Raw genomic sequence first — 19,829 nt, forward strand, 5'->3', positions numbered from 1 at the left:
CTTATATTAGCTAATGATAATTTTACAAGTTCACATTTGATATATTACAAGCAATCAAATCATGCCAGATAGCAGGTAAGATACTGACTGAATCAGGAGGGGAGAGTCCTTTGTGCTCTGAGCACAAGGGGGCCTGGCCGCTCACACACACACTGATTAACATAAATAAAGCTAGAACACATTTCTTTAAGTTAGACTTAATATAGTTTGACTAAGTAAAATCCCTCAGGTTCTCTCTTAATAATAACAATTAACATTTAATCGTTTAATCATTGTTTGATACAGGGTCGGTTTAGATGAGAGGACACAGGTTTAATCTTCACAGTAAGCTACAAGAGAATGTTACTAGATGTGGGGGCAGGGTGACTTCAACTGAACTAAAACACAAGTATAATAAGAGGGATCAATTAAGAACACATAAACATGAGTTAGATAATAATTAATAGTTATTAATTATTCCTAGAAAGAAACAACTTTAACTCAAATCATTTGGTATCAATAAGGTATAATCAAGCTAAACTGAAACTAGAGTGTGAACAGTCTGAACGCAGACGAAGAAACCAAGCTTCCATATCTTATCTCTGGAATGCAGTAAGAGGGGGCGGGCTAGACGAGTAACCATAGTAACCGGGTCTAAACCAATCAGAAAGCTAGCCTTCTCAAACTTTGATAAAAGCCGAAAATGACACACGCCCAGCGAGCATTTCCGGGGAAGCGCAGACCGATGGTTCGTTCTTTAATGCTCCAAATATATGCATATATTTTACAAATGTAATTGTTTGTCTCTGAATACCTGTAACTCCTGTTTGTCAAATAAATCTTTTGAACTAAGGTGACCGTCTCAGCTGTTTTGAACACGACTGTGGAAGAAAGCCACAACAAGAGGAACGATGGTTTGAGAGAGGAGTAAAGGAGGCCATCTTTGTGAAAAGAAATCGTCCATCGTTAAACAGGGGTGGAGGCCTACGTGTTCAATTGTCCCCCTCTTACAATGCTGTGATTGCTAGTATCACTCAGCCCTCTGTGAATAGTAAACAGCCATCGGTGTGCTAATGATTCATTGTTAGGCTGATGGTCCTTCTTGAGCATGTGATCAGCTGGTTTTGGTTGTCAGCAGCAAAACTGGTTGATCCACTCTGAGACGGTGCTATTTAAGAGACTGAGCTGAATACAGCACCTCAGACTGAGGAAGTCTCTTGGACGAGATACGAAACGTTTCTACATTTTTTTGTTGTTTTGCTTTGTTTTGTTTTTTTGAATGTCCAGAGGACCAGATTTAACTTTTTTAGATTTTTCTACCTGGATTATTGAGCATGCATCAGGATATTATGAACAATATTGATGTTACACTCAGAGGCTGTGTGGTAAATTACTCTCAGCTACTACCACCCCAAATCTTAGCTCATTATCTGTAAAACTGGCATTTTTTCTCCTAAGGTAAATGGACTGTACTTATATAGCGCCTTTCTATCTTATTTCAAGCTACTCAAAGCGCTTTACACTACAACCTGTGTCCTCATTTACCCATCCACACAGCACTCTACTAGATCTCTACAAAGCTAATTGAACAAATCATTATAATGAGACTAATCAGTGCTTTAGATCAGATTCAGACACCAATGGGACACACATCAGAGGCTATGAGGGGTTCAGTGTCTTGCCCAGGGACACTTCAGCATGTGACTGCTGGTGGATTCGAACCCCCAACTCTAGCATTGGAGGACGACTGCTCTAACCACTCAGCCACAGCCACCCTCAGTTGACTGTGGCGACCATCTTGAATTGAGTCAACTCCAAAAGGTAATCAGTTGTAGAATTGTTAAATTTCAATAAAATATGGTGGTCCTTGTGATTTTTGCTAATACAGAGTTTATGTTAAAAATTTAAATAAAGATCTTGCACAGTCTGTGAGCAGTCAGAACAAGAGTTGGAATCAGCCCCAGCTACTACCACATACAAACATGAATCAATTTATTCAAAGGTGACAGTTATTGTCATTTGTGTTATTTGTTAAGGTCAGAGCTGTGGAAGACATCTAGATTTAATTATCTTAGATCCAAGGACTACTTTCTGAGAGTTTCAATAATATCCATCCAGTAGATCATAAGATATTTTGCTAACATCCAGACACACACACTCATATAAACAGTTCAGTGAGATCAGGTAAATAAAGTTTGTTCCTGCCCAGACATTTCAAATCAATGTTTCCTCGTCACCTGAAGTACTGCTCCAGCTCGATCACTGCCAGGCTGAGGACTTTGGCAGGGAGCTTCCTCTGCTGCTGCTGGACCCAGGTAGTCAGGGTGGGCCCACAGGCTGACCTGCCATGCCTTGTTTCCTGTGGTAAGTGGAAAAGCTGGATTTAGATAGAACTTCTACAAACAGGAACATGTGGCCTATTGAAATGGAAACATATGGGTTTGCTGCTTGGGGAGCATTTATTCTATTTCGTATTAAAAAAGAAAAAGTACTTAAATAAATAAATAAATCAAGTAAATAAGCTCCAGCTCTCATTGGAGCGGTTCACAGCCGAGTGTGAAGCAGCTGGAATGAGAACCAGCACCTCCAAATCTGAGGCCATGGTCCTCAACCAGAAAATGGTGGATTGCTCTCTTCAGGTCAAGGGTGAGGTTCTGCCTCAAGTAGAGGAGTTCAAGTGTCTGGGAGTTTTGTTCATAAGTGAGGGAAGAATGGAGCGTGAGATTGACAAATGGATTGGTGCAGCATCTGCAGTATTGTGGACTCTGTACCGGTCTGTTGTGGTGAAGAGAGAGCTGAGCTGTGAAACAAAGCTCTCTGTTTACTGGTCAGTCAACATTCCTACCCTCATCTATGGTCATGAACTCTGGGTAATGACCAAAAGAATGAGATCATGGATACAAGTGGTTGAAATGAGTTTCCTCTGCAGGGTAGCTGGAGATAGGATGAGAAGATCAATTATCCAGGAGAGACTCGGAGTAGAACCGCTGCTCCTCCACATCAAGAGGAGCCAGTTGAGGTGGTTCAGGCATCTGGTAAGGATGCCCGACTTCAGAACAAGAGGAAGATAATGGATGGATGGATGGATGGATGGATGGATGAAGTAAATAACAACTACAGAATTCCTTGACCATTTGCATTTCTAAAGCAAAACAGTTCTGAGGAAATGTTAGACTAATGAACAGCATGAAATTGCGTCATCCATCTTCTTCTAGAAAAGGGTGTGTGTGGTGGTGCAGAGGTTAGAGAAGGTGGAACTGTGATCAGAAGGTTGCCAGTTCAACTCCCTGGACTGACAACATCAAAATGTGGGTGTGAAAGGTGAAGCACCAACATCTGCCTCCACCCTCATTTGCCTCACTCTGGGCCCTTGAGCAAGGCCCTTAACCCCCACCATCTGCTCCCCCGGGTGCCCTACATTTAAACTCTCTGCTCCACACAGAGGGCTGTGGTAGCTCGGTGTCTGTGGTTGCGTAAGGAAGAACATCTGGTGTAAAAACAATTGTCAAGTCTTCATGTGAGTTAGTTTGATGTGGTGACCCTGAAGAAGGAGCAGCTAAATCAGCTTCTAGAAAATCCAGTAAAAACCTGAGACTAACTTTATTAACTGAGGCCAAGACAGAACCTTACAGAACACAGAACTTCTCTAACTCTGTCAGTTTTACAGATGTAAACTAAAGTTGTGTCTGATTCCACAGCAGGCTGGTTTGAAGCAAATCAAGGAGGAGCTATTTATAAGACAGTTCTTGGTGGCAGGCCTCAGACTGATGAAGTCTTTCAGATGAAAGACAAAACATTTCCCCCCAAAACAATCTGTCTGTTCCCTTGCCCGGACGTGGGTTACCGGGGCCCCACTCTGGAGCCAGGCCTGGAGGTGGGGCACGCGGGCGAGCGCCTCGTGGCCGGGCTTTTACCCATGGAACTCGGCCGGGCACAGCCCGAAGAGAAGACTTGGGTCCCCCTTCCCATGGGCTCACCACCTGTGGGAGGGGCCAAAGGGGTCGGGTGCAATGTGGGATGAGTGGTGGCCGAGGGCGGGGACCCTGGCGGTCTGATCCTCGGCTACAGAAGCTGGCTATTGGGACGTGGAATGTCACCTCACTGGTGGGGAAGGAGCCTGAGCTGGTGTGTGAGGCTGAGAGGTCCCGGCTAGAAATAGTCGGACTCATCTCTACGCATGGCTCTGGCTCTGGAACCAGTTTCCTTGAGAGGGACTGGATACTCTTCCACTCTGGAGTTGCCCCTGGTGAGAGGCGCCGAGCAGGAGTGGGCATACTTATTGCCCCCCAACTTGGTGCCTGTGTGTTGGGGTTCACCCCGGTAAATGAGAGGGTGGCCTCCCTCCGCCTACGTGTGGGGGGGACGGGTTCTGACTGTCGTTTGTGCTTATGCACCAAACGGCAGTTCAGATTATCCACCCTTTCTGGAGTCCTTGGAGGGGGTACTGGAAAGTGCACCTCCTGGGGACTCCCTTGTTCTGCTGGGGGACTTCAATGCACATGTGGGCAATGACAGTGAGACCTGGAGGGGTGTGGTTGGGAGGAACGGCCCCCTTGATCTGAACCAGAGTGATGTTCTGTTATTGGACTTCTGTGCTCGTCATGGATTGTCAATAACGAACACCTTGTTCAGGCATAAGGGTGTCCATATGTGCTCTTGGCACCAGGACACCCTAGGCTGCAGTTCGATGATCGACTTTGTCATCGTCTCATCTGATCTGTGGCCACCTGTCTTGGACACTCGGGTGAAGAGAGGGGCGGAGCTGTCCACTGATCACTACCTGGTGGTGAGTTGGCTCCGATAGTGGGGGAGGATGCCGGTCAGACCTGGCAGACCCAATCGTATTGTGAGGGTTTGCTGGGAACGTCTGGCAGAGTCTCCTGTGAGACGGAGTTTTAACTCCCACCTCCGGGAGAACTTCGAACATGTTCCGAGGGAGGTGGGGGACATTGAGTCCGAGTGGACCATGTTTCGTGCCTCTATTGTCGAGGCGACTTACTGCTGCGGTCGCAAGGTTGTCGGTGCCTGTCGCGGTGGCAACCCTCTAACCCGATGGTGGACACCGTCGATGAGGGATGCTGTCAGACTGAAGAAGGAGTCCTATCGGGCCTTTTTGGCCTGTGGGACCCCGGAAGCAGCTGATGGGTACCGGCAGTCCAAGCGACATGCGGCTCGGGTGGTCGCTGAGGCAAAAACTCGGGCATGGGAGGAGTTCAGAGAGGCCATGGAGAATGACTTCCGCACGGCTTCGAGGCGATTCTGGTCCACCATCCGGCATCTCAGGGGGGAAAGCGGTACGCCACCAACACTGTTTATAGTGGGAGTGGTGTGCTGCTGACCTCAACTCGGGATGTTGTGGGTCGGTGGGTGGAATACTTTGAAGACCTCCTCAATCCCACCAGCACGTCTTCCACTGAGGAAGCGGAGCCTGGGGACTCTGGGTCGGGCCTTCCAATCTCTGGTGCTGAGGTCACCGAGGTGGTTAAAAAGCTCCTCGGTGGCAGGGCCCCAGGGGTGGATGAGATTCGCCCGGAGTTCCTTAAGGCTCTGGATGTTGTAGGGTTGTGTTGGCTTACGTGACTCTGCAATATTGCGTGGACATCGGGGGAAGTTCCCCTGGATTGGCAGACCGGGGTGGTGGTCCCCCTATTCAAAAAGGGGGACCGTAGAGTGTGTTCCAACTACAGGGGAATCACGCTCTTAAGCCTCCCTGGTAAGGTCTACTCGGGGGTTCTGGAGAGGAGGGTCCGTCAGATAGTCGAACCTCGGATTCAGGAGGAGCAGTGCAGTTTTCGTCCTGGCCGTGGAACACTGGACCAGCTCTACACTCTCAGCAGGGTCCTGGAGGGTGCGTGGGAGTTTGCCCAACCGGTCTACATGTGCTTTGTGGACTTGGAGAAGGCGTTCGACCGCGTCCCTCGGGGAACCCTGTGGGGGGTACTCTGGGAGTATGGGGTACCGGGCCCTTTGATACAGGCTGTTAGGTCCCTGTATGACCGGTGTCAGAGCCTGGTCCGCATCGCCAGCAGTAAGTCGGGCTTGTTCCCGGTGAGAGTTGGACTCCGCCAAGGTTGCCCTTTGTCGCCGATTCTGTTCATAACTTTTATGGACAGAATTTCTAGGCACAGCCAAGGTGTTGAGGGGATCCGTTTTGGTGGCCTTAGGATTGCTTCTCTGCTTTTTGCAGATGATGTGGTCTTATTGGCTTCATCAGATCATGATCTACAGCTTTCGCTGGAGCGGTTCGCAGCTGAATGCAACGCGGCCGGGATGAAGATCAGTTCCTCCAAATCCGAGGCCATGGTCTTGAGCCGGAAAAGGGTAAAGTGCCCTCTCTGGGTCAGGGAGGAGGTCCTATCCCAAGTGGAGGAGTTTAAGTATCTTGGGGTCTTGTTCACGAATGAGGGAAAAATGGAGCGTGAGATCGATAGGCGGATAGGTGCAGCGTCAGCAGTGAAGCAGGCGCTGTACAGGTCTGTCGTGGTGAAGAGAGAGCTGAGTCAAAAGGCGAAGCTCTCAATTTACCGATCGATCTACGTTCCCACCCTCATCTATGGTCACGAGCTTTTGGTTGTGACCGAAAGAATGAGATCTCGGATACAAGCGGCCGAAATGAGTTTTCTCCGCAGGGTGTCTGTGCTCTCCCTTAGAGATAGGGTGAGAAGCTCGGTCATCCTGGAGAGACTCAGAGTAGAGCCGCTGCTTCTCCACATCGAGAGGAGCCAGTTGAGGTGGCTTGGGCATCTGTTTAGGATGCCTTCTGGACGCCTCCCTGGTGAGTTGTTCCGGACACGTCCCACCGGAAGGAGGCCCAGAGGAAGACCCAGGACACGTTGGAGGGACTATGTTTCTCAGCTGGGACTATGTTTCTCAGCTGGCCTGGGAACGCCTCGGGATTCCCCCGGAAGAGCTGGCCCAAGTGGCTGGGGAGAGGGAAGTCTGGGCCTCCCTACTTAGGCTGCTACCCCCGCGACCCGACCCCGGATAAGCGGAAGAAAATGGATGGATGGATGGACAATCTGTCCAGATGATCTGATTTAATCTTTTTTTGTGATTTGTTTACTGGATGATTGAACTTTGAAAGCTTTTGTCTGAAAAAAGGTCAGTGTCATCCCCAACACATAACTGATCGCACGAGATTCATTCAACCTTTATTTAGACAGGTAAATCCCATTGAGATACATCTTTAAAACTTTATTATTAACTATTAGGGTCAACACTGTCTGTAAGCAAAATATCTCATGAAATATTTTAAATAAACTTTCAGAAATTACATTTACAACAGATAAACACAATTTTATATGGCCACCACAGCTAATCAATCTTGCTCATGAGAACAATGAACGTTGTAACTCCGTTACATTTGCAGATCTTGAGTTTAATTTAGCCCTGTGATGGACTTGCGACCTGTCCAGGGTGTACCCCGCCCCTCGCACAGTGATTGCTGGACATGGGCACCAGCGACCCCCGTGACCCAAAACGGAAGAAACAGGTAAAAGATAATGGGTGGGTGGATGGATGGATGGATGGATGGAGTTTACTTTAATATGCAGTAGCAGGTGCACACACACTGGACTGCTGTGTGCAGGGCCTCTTTTTGGACATCTTAGGAACTGTGGCAGTCTCTCACTTCCTCTGGATGGCATTAACTTGGCCCCCAGTTCAGGAGTCCAGTAAAGAAACTTGGTCTCATTTTAAATCAGAATGTCATTAACCCCTTCATCAAAAAAGGGCCATGAATGCTTCCTTCCACCAATGTTCCAGAGTTTCTAATGCATTTAACATTGTGCACAATATCATTAAAATTAGAAACACTGTGTTCAAAAATGTTGCAGAAAAATGGCTCCATGGGTTTATCACTTCTAGGGTGGCCTATTTAATTCTTTATTATCTTGGGGTCCAAAAAACTATTTAAAACGTCATTTGATCCAAAATGCTGCAGTTTTTATGACAGGTCATATTTTCCAGTTTTAGTTTCTCTTCAGTGGCTCCCAGTCAAACTCAGGACATTCTTTAAAATCTTACTTCTAACAAAGCACTTCCTGCTCAGACTGCAGGTTTACAGGAAAAGAAATAATATTGTGAACAAGGTTTTTTTTCGTTTTTTTTTGGTCAATCTTTTCAGAAAGTGAAACTCATACTACATAGATTCATTAGAGTGAAATACTTTATTTCTTGTAATTTTGATGAATATAAAATAATTTCAAATAATGAAAAACTAAAGTTCATTGTCTAAGATCATTAGAATATTGTGAAGAGGTTGAGTATTGTAATCTCATAGTGTCACACCCTGATCAGCTGATTAACTCTAGACATGAGCTACAAATGTCTCATTTCTCACATTGAGCACTCCTGAACCAGAGACATCAGAAGTGTCTTACCTGCTGAGGAGACAAAGAGCTGGACTGTCGCTCTGTGGTCCAACGTTCTCTTTTCAGATTAAAGTAAATGTTCATGTCATTTGTAAAGCAAGGTCCCAGAGTCTGGAGGAGAGAATCCACATTGTTGAAGTCCAGTGTGAAGTTTCCACAGTCAGTGATGGTTTGTTTGGGTCCATGTCCTCTGCTGGTCCACTGGGTTTTCTGAAGACCACAGTGAATGTAGCATCTAGCAGGACATTTTAGAGACTTCCTGCTTCCTTCTGCTGACCAGTTTTATGGAGACACTGGTTTCATTTTCCAGCAGCACATGGCTCCTGCCCACACTGACAAAAGTACCAAAAGCTGTGGAATATTCTCATTTTCTGAGACACTGAACTTTAGTTTTCCATTATCTGTAATCCGTAATCATCCATAACCAAATTTCAATTTGTTTTTAGCTACCGGTAATTTCATAATTTCTGCTAATTTAAATCAAATTCAGGAAATATGTTTGTTCTGCTTTTTTTTCTGCTAATTTAGACTTGTTTTTCTTTTTCAGATAAAATTCAGCATGTTTTTTTTTTAGCTAATTCCAGCTGTTTAGCAAGTTCTTCAGAAATAAGCCTTCACACTGCATTTTCACAGGAAATGCTATTTCTCTACTTTTGTTTGTTTGTTTTGTTTGAAAGACATCGTCTGCACCGATTCACCTGGATATAGTTATGGACGAGGGTGATAAAGTTGTCCACAGTCATCTGCATCACAACATGGGCCTTTGGTACACACACTCCTTCAGCTAGCTGAAACACAGAGGAGAATGTGGAAGGACATCACATGTCTTTATGTTCCCAACAAGACTGAGGACATCTGCAGCAGATGTTGGAATAATAAACAACCACAGGTCTGAAACAGCTGGGGTGTCGTGTAAAATGTAAAAACAATGCAATGATTTCCAAATCTCAAACCCATATTTTACTGACACTGGAACATATTAAACATATCAAATGTTTAAACTAAGAAACTGGACCATTTTTAAGGAAGAAATAATATACTGGTACTTTTGGATTTAATGACAACTTTTCTAAAATGTTTGGACAAGAGTAAAAAAAGGTTGTAAAGGTGGTCTGAATAAGAAGAGCATTTTACAACCAGTTAGATAGAGTAACTGGCAACAGGCCAGTAAGAGGAGTGGGTACAAAAAGAGCATTTAGAGACAGAATCTGTCAGAAGTGAAGATGGGCAGAGGTTTACCATCCTGAGAAAAACCATGGCTCAAAATAGTGGAACAGAATAAAGTTCCTCCATGAAAAATTGTAAAGACTTTTAATATCCCGTCATCTAGGGTTCCTATCAGAAGAACTGATCCTAAACAAATCTTAGTGCAAAGGACGACGCTAGTAGGGATGAAACAACAGTGCGTGTTAAATTGAGTACAAGAACAAATATCTGAGTACTTGCCAATCCTGAGTGTCATTAATCAGTGGCGTACAGTCTGAAGAGGCACAACAAGAAACAAACAAAATATACACAACAATAAAATAAAGCAAATATTGATTTTTACATTTGATCAATTTCTGTAGGATTTCTCCCTTTCTATTGACGTTTGTATACACTTTTACTATGTGGTGTATTTTTCTAGGGCAGCACGGTGGCGCAACTGGTAGAGCTGCTGCCTCTCAGCAAACAGGTCCCTGGTTCAAACCCCGGTCCAGGGGCCTTTCTGGGTGGAGTTTGCATGTTCTCTCCGTGCATGTGTGGGTTTTCTCCGGGTTCCTCCCACAGACCAAAAACATGCATGTTAGGCTGATAAATTGTCCCTAGGTGTGAGTGAGAGAGTGAATGGTTGTTTGTCTCATTTGTCTCTATGTGGACCTGTGATGGACTTGCGACCCGTCCAGGGTGTACCCCGCTCCTCGCACAGTGATTGCTGGACATGGGCACCAGCGACTCCCGTGACCCAAAATGGAATAAACGGGTAAAGATAATGGATGGATGGATGGTGTATTTTTCTACATAAGTGCATTTATATTACACAAATATTACATGTTCATCATCCATCCATCCATCCATCATCTTCCTCTTGTTCTGAAGTCAGGCCTCAGGGGCAACATTTTGAGGTCCAGACATCTCTTTCCACAGCCTCTTCCAGCACTTCTGGGAGGATTCCAAGGTGTTCCCAGGCCAGCTGAGAGACATAGTCTCTCCAGCGTGTCCTGGGTCTTCCCCATGGTCTCCTCCCAGTTGGACATGCCCGAAGCACCTCCCTAGGGAGGTGCCCAGGAGGCATCCTTAACAGATGTCCGAACCACCTCAGCTGGCTCCTGGAGGAGCAGTGGTTCTTCTACTCCGAGTCTCTCTCCTGACAACTGAACTTCTCATGCCATCTCCTGAACAAAACCCAGATACTTGAACTCCTCCACTTGAAGCAGAACCTCACCCCCGACCTGAAGAGAACAATCCACCTTTTTCTGACTGAGGACCATGGCCTCAGATTTGGAGGTGCTGTTTCTCATCCCAGCTGCTTCACACTCGGCTGTGAACCGCTCCAGTGAGAGCTGGAGATGATGCATGATGATGCCAACAGGATGACATCATCCCTCCATCCCCTGGTTGCACCGAGACATTCTGTTCAAGTGAATCTTGTTGTTCTAAAATAAAACCACTGCCGGGGCACCTGTGAGCTCACAGTCTATTTCGTTTTCCTGTTTGTATGTGTTACTGAACCAAAACATTAAATAAAAGAACCAGAAATAACAAAAGGTGCATCACGTTTTGATTTGACAGAAAACACGGTAAGTTAAATTCTATCATTTTAAAAGATTTAAGTATTTATTGGTTTGTTCACCCAAACTGGACTTTCAGTCAGAACGTGGTTTTCAGATGACGGTGCATCAAATAGTTTTTAACTCCCAACTTTCCAGGGAGGTTCCTGATCAACTCCACTTACATCATTAAGCTTTTATATTCCTTTATATAAACTAACAGAGCTTAGATATGTGAACGTGCACACGCAGACAGGTGAGCACAGACCTGCCGTGCTCTACCAACATTTCTCTCTTTAAAACAAAAATACTTTAGACTGTGGGCAAAAATTAAAACTTAAATTGGACCTTTGTAGCCTCATGATATTAAAATAAATACATTTAGTTCTCTCTGTTATTAATAATGACTCATTCATATTTAGATAGAATATGTTCTGCTTGTGGATGTTAACTGTGAGTGTGTGTGAATCTGATTCTGTCACTCACCACACACAAACGTCACTACATGTTAATACTAATAATACCACTACATGTTTTGAAGTACTGTGATAATGTGTTTGACGTCAGATGAGCTTATTTTTCATGTTTACTCCTCAAATGGAGCAGGACAGCCTCACTTTTCCTAAAGCTCCTATTAGTGAGCAGCAGTGACTGTCTGGAGGATCCAGTCCAAATCTGTAAATTCTCTCTTGTTCAGTGAGGCTGCAGTCGTCTCCCACTGCTGTCTGCAAATTCTTTAAACTCACCATCACGTTAGTCATTTAGATGTTTATCAAACTGCTTGTGCTGAAAGTAAAAATTCTGTTACTTTAGTCTCCATCATTCATTTTTAAATACATGGCTTATTTTTTGTTTGGCAACACAGACACGTATTTTTTGGCCTATAAGTCGCGGGGGTTTTGGCATAATTTGCAAGCCCTGCGACTTATAGGCCGAAGCGATGTATTTATGGATTTTTCCCCCCATATTTATAAACCAATTTTTGCCTGAGATATGACCGTTTTCATTCATTCTGACTGAAAACATTGAACACTACCATTTTCAGCTGCTAGATGGCACTCGAGTGGTATGGCATGCCGTTGTATCATGTAATAGGTAAAAGTGGCTATTAAAGACAGTCAGCTTGCCAAAGCAGCTCGCTTGGAGCAACCGTCAAATCGGCTTCATTTTGCTGCGCTGCCCCAGTGAAATGCAGCTGATTTGATCATTAAAGTGCATTTATTAAGTAAAAGTTCAACTGAGACACACCCTTGGTATAAAGTTTAGCAAACAAATAATTGTTTTAGGTGCTTATGTTGTTCAATTCTGAAGAAATGCAGTGAGTCGCCCTCTGTGTGCTCCTGCTTCTGCAAATCAGCTTTTGAAATGCAGCTGATTTGACTGTCAAAGTGCATTTATCAAGGAAAAATTAAACTGAGACACTCCTTTACTATAATTTTGAGCAAACAAATAATTGTTTTTAAGTGTTAATCTTGTTAAATTCTTGTTAAAGTCCTCACGTGCACGCTCCTCATGGCCGCCACTTGGCAGCCAATCGATTTTTGGCACAACACCGGCCAACAGGTTTCAGGTTGTCAGCGGTGACACATAATAGATGCACCGTATACGGCAAAGCGACATATTTATGTTTTTTCCACTTTATTAGACGTACTTGGACTGATGCGACATATAGGGCGGTGCGATGTTTACGGCAGAACATACAGTAAATAAAACTACCTTCACATGACAGAGATGAATGTCACGCTTCAGTAAAGTGGTATTAGTACTCTTGGTATTGGAACCCTTTTACAAGTACAAGTACAGGTAAATGTACACTGTATTGGAACAGATACCGTATACCACCATGAATGAATTGATAAAAGCCAATGCTCTTTAGTCCCCCAGGGCCCACTTCATTAAAAACAGATCTGATTGTGACATCACTGCATGGGCTCAGGAACACCTCCACAAATCTAACCAGGTGGAGTCAGGTCCTCTGGACCGATTCTTCTCTGTTGAATCATTTCATCTTTTATCCAAAAGCCATGGCTGCTCCAGGAACAGTTTTTCCCCACAAACCATCAACCTTTTGAGCAACTAACTAGTCTCCGCATTTACTTGCTTCATGTAACATTAAACTATCCAAATGATTCATACTGCATGTCTGCCCCTAATGGACCTATTCTACACAAGCACACTACTTGTAGACTGTGTAATATCTGTAAATAAGCCTTATTGTGTAAGTACCATATTGTAACATTCTTTACCTGAGAGACACCACCAGCTGGAGACAAATTTATTCTATATTTTTTACACACTTGACTAATAACTATGACTTTAATTTAAACATTTAACATGTTTACGATGCTCCTTTGTGAATAAAACATAGTTTTATGAGGTTTACCAATCATTGCACTCCGTTCTTGTTTATATTTTACAAAACATTGTAAATTGTTTGGAACTGGAGTTGGACATTCATTCTGCACCTGAGCGCATGGAGCTCTCCGTGCCCAGCTAACGCTTCGGGGGAGGGCTTGTTTCTCGGTGGTGCAGCTGCAACCCAGAGCTTGAACTGCTGCCAGCAGAGCCCCACCTCCTTCCAACTGCAGGAGAGCTGCAAACACATTGTTAGGTATACTCTGCTTAGGATAAAATATGCATTTCATTTTGACATAACCTGCTGAGGAGGGACAAAGTAAGATTTAGTGTCCAATGTTTCTCCTCACCTGGATCAATAGCCACCACCATGTGTTTGATGCATTCCTCTGGCCTCTGGGCCTTGACAGCCTCTGCGAGAGCTCTCCTCTCTGCTTTTGCCCTTTCTTGTTCTCGTTTGAGAGTTTCCTTTTCCTGCTGCTGACTGTTTCGAAGCTGCCTCTGCTTCACAGCCTCCTCACTGGAAGCCCGGATCGCCTCTGCTGTTCTCTTGGTTGCTTTCTTTATGGCAGGAGAGAAAAGACTGAGAGAAGCATCCTCAGACTCTGCTCGGGCTGTTTGTTTCACCTGTCGTGAGCTGGTCTGTTCAGATGACAAACAAAACTCAGCACCTTTACCACTGGGGACAGCAGAGGAGGTGTTAATCAAACTGTCCTGCCTGTGTTTGAGTCTCTCCGACAGAGGAACGTAAGACACGTCGTCATCTGAATCACTGCTAATCGTCATTATATTAGCAGCTCTTCCAGTGTGTGCCCCTGGATCACCGGCCTTAAGGGACGAGACGGCTGATAGTTCAGCATCAGCTCCACCTGTGCCTGGTTTCTTTTGGCTGGAGTGCCCACTTGGCTGGAGGAAGGCAAACACTGGCAGCTCCTCATCCAGGTCACTGCTGTCACTGTCACCCCCCATCTTCAGACACTGCACACACCAAGAGGAAAGAACTGTTAAAATCAACTGCAGACCGTTCCTCTCAACAAAGCAGACTTCTTTTCTCCATGTTGGCAAAAACACCACCAATAACACCAAGTTCCCAATAAAAATTTATACAATTTAGTGATTTTCTTTAAATTTACCCTTTATTTACCCAGATAGTCTCATTGAGCCACGAGAACTCATTTTCAAGAGAGACCTGTTTAGGGAGCAGATGGGGGTTAAGGGCCTTGCTCATGGGCCCAGGGTGGGGCGAATGAGGGTGGGGGCAGGTGTGGGTGCTTCACCTACCCCACCCACATTTTTGATGTTGTCGGTACCGGGGCTTAAACCGGCGATCTTCCAATCACAGGCCCACCTTCTCTAACCTTTGCGCCACCGGTAATGGCACCTGCCAAGTAAATACTTGAAATAATAACTAAGTAAGTGTTCTGGTGGATTCAGGAACAGGGACATTGAGTCCTGATGCATGCTCAGTAATCCAGGTAGATAAATCTAACAAGGTTAAGCCTTAAAATTTAATTTTAAAAGACGAAACGTTTCAACAAAGAAGAATCCGTCTAGAGGACCTGGCTTAACCTTGTTTGATTAATTTATACTTCCTACTATCAAGTATTACGGTGTCGAAGACCAGAATTAGTTTACTAAGTTACTTTGTAACTCAATACATGAACAACTTTAAGGAGCTGACAGCCTCATTATTCCTTTAATAAGACAGAGAACATGCGAGCAATGCGCACAGAACAGAACGAGATTAGCAAACGTTAGTTAGCTTAATGATAAAAAAAACACGCAGGATAATTTCACTAAACACCAACACAAACTTATAATTACAGCAGTTATAATACCTATTTATTTCTTTATCTTTACATACCACAGACAGAAAGTTTTAGTTTCTTTTTATGTAGAAGTTACACACATCAACGTTTTTGACTCTCCCGGGTTGTGTTATATTTACTGGTAATCGGACAACTACATTTTCCTCGCGCGACCCCGATGAAATTTGAAGTCAACTGACGTAAACATGCAAAAGAAAATATTAAATTGTTTGGAACAGCAGAAATAAATCTCACTGATAATGGTTATGTTTGATGTATTTTATATTTTGTATGTTAAGAACAGTTTGTTTGAAAAATGTTTGAAGCCAAAGACAGTAACTATTTCCTCCTGTGATTTAGGATTTTTTTTAATGTACTTGAATGTAGCTTAAGCATCCGGCTTGACGCACAGGATATGACGTTTGAGGAGCGACGTTAAAAATGGCAGTATTGGCGTCCTTGATGCTCAGGTCCAGAACAGGTACAATATATACGTATTTATTTATATACATGAAACAATTTGAGTATTTATTGCACTAAAGTAATTATTACATGGTTTCCCGGCGGTTCGTGTTGGGTTACATTTAGAGTACAGTGTCTGTTTGCTAAGCAGCACGGTGGCGCAACTGGTAGAGCTGCTGCCTCTCAGCGAGCAGGTTCTTGGTTCAAACCCTGGTCCAGGGGCCTTTCTGGGTGGAGTTTGCATGTTCTCTCCGTGCATGCGTGGGTTTTCTCCGGGTACTCCGGTTTCCTCCCATAGACCAAAAACATGCATGTTAGGCTGATTGGTAACTCTAAATTGTCCCTAGGTGTGAGTGAGAGAGTGAATCGTTGTCTCTATGTGGCCCTGTGATGGACTTGCGACCCGTCCAGGGTGTACCCCGCCCCTCGCACAGTGATTGCGACCCCCGTGACCCAAAAATGGAATAAGCGGGTAAAGATAATAGATGTTTGCTAACGGCAGCAGTATGATCGCAAACTGCTACTAGACAAAAAAAAAAAAAAAAAATATATATATATATATATATATATATATACATATATGTTTTAATTTAATCCTTGTCACGTTTACTTTAAACTCATAATTTGCTGCTTCTAAATTAGAAATACTATAGTTTAATTAAAAGTCTCCACAGCTAAACTTTTTTCATCGTGCAGATGTAATAATAACACCACATCATGTGGTTGATTTTTTTATTTTATTTATTTATTTATTGTAATGTGGCTGAGAGAGAAACTAAGAACGTTAATGTTCCCAATTTAAAGAACTTGTCTGCTCTGCTGGTTTCAGGTCTGTTGTGTTCCAGTCCAGCTTCCCTGGTGGACTCAGTGAGGTTTGCATCGAAGAAGTCTGCTGGCAGCAGCAAAAATGTTGGAGGGCACAGCCCCGGCCGGAGGTTTGGCTTCAAGAAACAAGATGGTAATGTCTACACTAGATGTCAAGTCAGATTTATTTCTAAAGAACATTTCAAAACAGCAGTTGTTAATTCAATTCAGTTTATTTATATAGCTAGCACCAAGTCACAACAGAAGGTGGCTCAGTGCACTGTACAGAAATATTCACATATGGGGCATGCAACGTCACACAATGTGTTTATTCATTAATTTATTAATTCATTCATTCCTCCCTTCCCAAGCTGGAACATGTAGCTGGTGGAACTATTGTTGCAACGCCTCATTGCATCCTAAACCTCTTCTAGGAATGCACAAAACAATAAAGCTATGTTACTATATATTATTCTTTAACGGTGCTTTCAGACACATAAAACCATCAATTTTAAAATATAACAACAACTCTCACAATGTGTATCCTGATGCATGCTCAATAATCCAGGTAGAAAAATCCAAAAAAGTTCAATCTGGTCCTCTGGACATTAAAAAAACAAAACAAAGCAAAAAAAAAATGTTTTTTTTTGCTTTGTTTTGTTTTGTTTTTTTGAATGTCCAGAGGACCAGATTGAACTTTTTTGGATCTCATGATGTGTGTTTGCATTTTTTTAACTTGTGTATAAATACATATTGGGCTTATATGTAAAGGGGTGATATTTTAAAATTATATTACAGGTGGTCAAAATAGCGTAACATAGTTATTTTTATTTGCCCTACTGGCTGACGTCAACCTTATGACATTATTTCACTGTAATGAATTAGATATGAATGATTTCAGTTCAGGCAGTGAATACATGAGCATTTGACTCGACGTAACTGATGGCATCACTCTGTCACAACTGTTGGAGAACTGTAGATTGTAAAGGTTGTTACAGAGTTCTTTTGTTGTTCTCATTCTCTTCTACACTCATGCACAACTGAATAGTAATGTTCACGTTATGTGTTTTAATGTTTTTATCGTGTTTACATAAAAACAAAAAAGAGTCAATTGAATATCACCAAATTGTCTAAGTTTATGTATGGAAAATGTTGAACTTTGTTCACACAAAACTGTGTACATGTTACTTGATCATTATTTTTAGATTGTTTTGGTCATTTTATCTAAATCAAAACAAGTTTTATTTTGTATCTTTTATGTCTCAAGGACTGCTCCATGTAAGTTTGAGGACTCAGTTCAGTTTAAAGTTTTTTTATTTCAGAACATGATAATTTCATTGAATAAGTTTTACAAACAGATAAATACTGTGGGATTTAGCTGAGCGTAGAAAGAATGAGCTCAAACAAGACTTCAGCTGAAGGTTCATTTTATTTTCCTCCCTGGAAAGAGAAACATGCATTTGTGCAAAAATGTGATGTGCAAATAGACTAAACATAATCCATCCATTATCTTTACCCGCTTATTCCATTTTGGGTCACGGGGGTCGCTGGTGCCCATGTCCAGCAATCACTGTGCGAGGGGCGGGGTACACCCTGGACGGGTCGCAAGTCCATCACAGGGCCACATAGAGACAAACAATGATTCACTCTCTCACTCACACCTAGGGGCAATTTAGAGTTACCAATCAGTCTAACATGCATGTTTTTGGACTGTGGGAGGAAACCGGAGCACCCGGAGAAAACCCACGCATGCACGGAGAGAACATGCAAACTCCACCCAGAAAGGCCCCTGGACTGGGGTTTGAACCAAGGAGGCCTATGTGTTCAACTGTCCCCCTCTTACAATGCTGTGATTGCTAGTATCACTCAGCCCTCTGTGAATAGTAAACAGCCATCAGTGTGCTAATTAGGGCTGAAACGATTCCTCGAATCATTCGAGGACCTCGATTACAAAAAAATCCTTGAGGCAAATTTATCTGCCTCGAAGCTTTGTTAAACTGTTCACTTTCATTTTTCTAGCCGGACGGTTTTTGTGTTACACAACGCTAGCACTTCCGCTAGCGCTTCTGCTTTTGCCTGTCGCGCGCGCATGTGTTTACAGCTATGGAGGGAAACGGAGAACAGCCCAGAAAACGACAGAAACTATCCAAAGTTGGGAACAATTTAAATTAAACAGAAAAAATAACAGCGCAATGCATCCACTGCAAAGCCGAACTCGCATTCCACAACAGCACGTCATCGACGTTGCAGCATCTGAAAACACCCGCTGTATGAATCAAACTCGTCCGCAGCTGAGAACAGGTATCATTTATGCTCTCTTTGCAAAATACGTGAACCTAAATGTATGATAATCTGTCATGTTATACATGTAAAATGAGGCATATTTTTGCTAACGTAACGTTACACTACATCTACCTGGCAGGGTAGCTTGTGTGAGAAAGAAAGAAAGAAAAAAAAAAAAAACACGCAGGACTTGATGCACGTTTGTTAACGATAAAAGCAGCAACAGACTGACGCATTTATTTATTGCTGTACTTCCATCCTGACTCTGAGATATTTAGGGTGAATATTTTGTGTAAATGTATTTACACAAGTGTATTATGAAATTCTTTATCAAAAGGGCTCGTGAAACGGTCGGCACATATTCAGACAAATGGAAAAAATGAAAGACTGAAGCTGTTACTGCTAGGATAAATTAGTGTCCTTTATTATCCTGCCACAGAAAACAGCCAAGCAAAAAACACATGTACACTCGTACACTCTTAACACAGATTGATATGAAATAACTTCTCACCGTGACACTGGCCGGGAAGTCGTTTTCGACCCAGGTAAAGGAGAATCACATCAAAATGGCGTGTGGCACCAGCGCACGTCTGATCCATCACAGGACTTCCCAAGATTAAGTTGCCTGTCACACTTCCTTTATACCTTCCCTGACCGGATCGCGTGAGAGCATTCAAAACAAGTTTGATGGATACCAGAACAACGGATGAGGAGCTGGTGATTTATTACAAATAAGGAGCACGGTGACCTCACGGCGGGCCAAGACCTTGAAGTTAGCAATACTCCTTAAACTTCCTAAAGAGGAAATACGCACTCCTCCATCCCTCTGCAAACCATCAAAGAATGTCCCAAATATTAACAAAGGCAACATAAATCATTCCCCCCTTTGTCTCTGTGACATGTTAAACAAAGTACAATCCCTAATATGTGAATAACACGTTGTATAAGTGTGTTTAAATAAGTGTAATATAGGTCTAGATTGACATAAAAGCATTAAAATAATAATTTCTATATCA

The 19,829-nt window shown here is 43.3% G+C and overlaps 2 protein-coding genes across 2 annotated transcripts in view; one reads left to right on the forward strand and one right to left on the reverse strand.

Moving 5' to 3' along the window:
• Positions 1-14,425, reverse strand: part of eme1 (essential meiotic structure-specific endonuclease 1) — a 37,956-nt gene extending 23,531 nt beyond the window's left edge. Inside the window, exons 1-4 of the mRNA XM_037690824.1 lie at positions 13,807-14,425; positions 13,567-13,694; positions 9,050-9,139; positions 2,217-2,338 (exon numbers count right to left, since the gene is read on the reverse strand). Coding sequence (XP_037546752.1) covers positions 2,217-2,338; positions 9,050-9,139; positions 13,567-13,694; positions 13,807-14,425 — 959 coding nt within the window. The remainder of the gene's footprint in view (positions 1-2,216; positions 2,339-9,049; positions 9,140-13,566; positions 13,695-13,806) is intronic.
• A 1,245-nt stretch (positions 14,426-15,670) lies between these two features.
• mrpl27 (mitochondrial ribosomal protein L27) overlaps positions 15,671-19,829 on the forward strand; it is a 13,080-nt gene continuing 8,921 nt past the window's right edge. The window contains exons 1-2 of the mRNA XM_037690696.1: positions 15,671-15,745; positions 16,556-16,684. Of these exons, the coding sequence (XP_037546624.1) occupies positions 15,706-15,745; positions 16,556-16,684 (169 nt within the window). The 5' untranslated portion in view covers positions 15,671-15,705. The remainder of the gene's footprint in view (positions 15,746-16,555; positions 16,685-19,829) is intronic.

The sequence above is a fragment of the Nematolebias whitei genome, chromosome 17 (genome assembly GCF_014905685.2).
Source record: "Nematolebias whitei isolate Nwh7 chromosome 17, NemWhi1, whole genome shotgun sequence".
Taxonomy (NCBI): domain Eukaryota; kingdom Metazoa; phylum Chordata; class Actinopteri; order Cyprinodontiformes; family Rivulidae; genus Nematolebias; species Nematolebias whitei.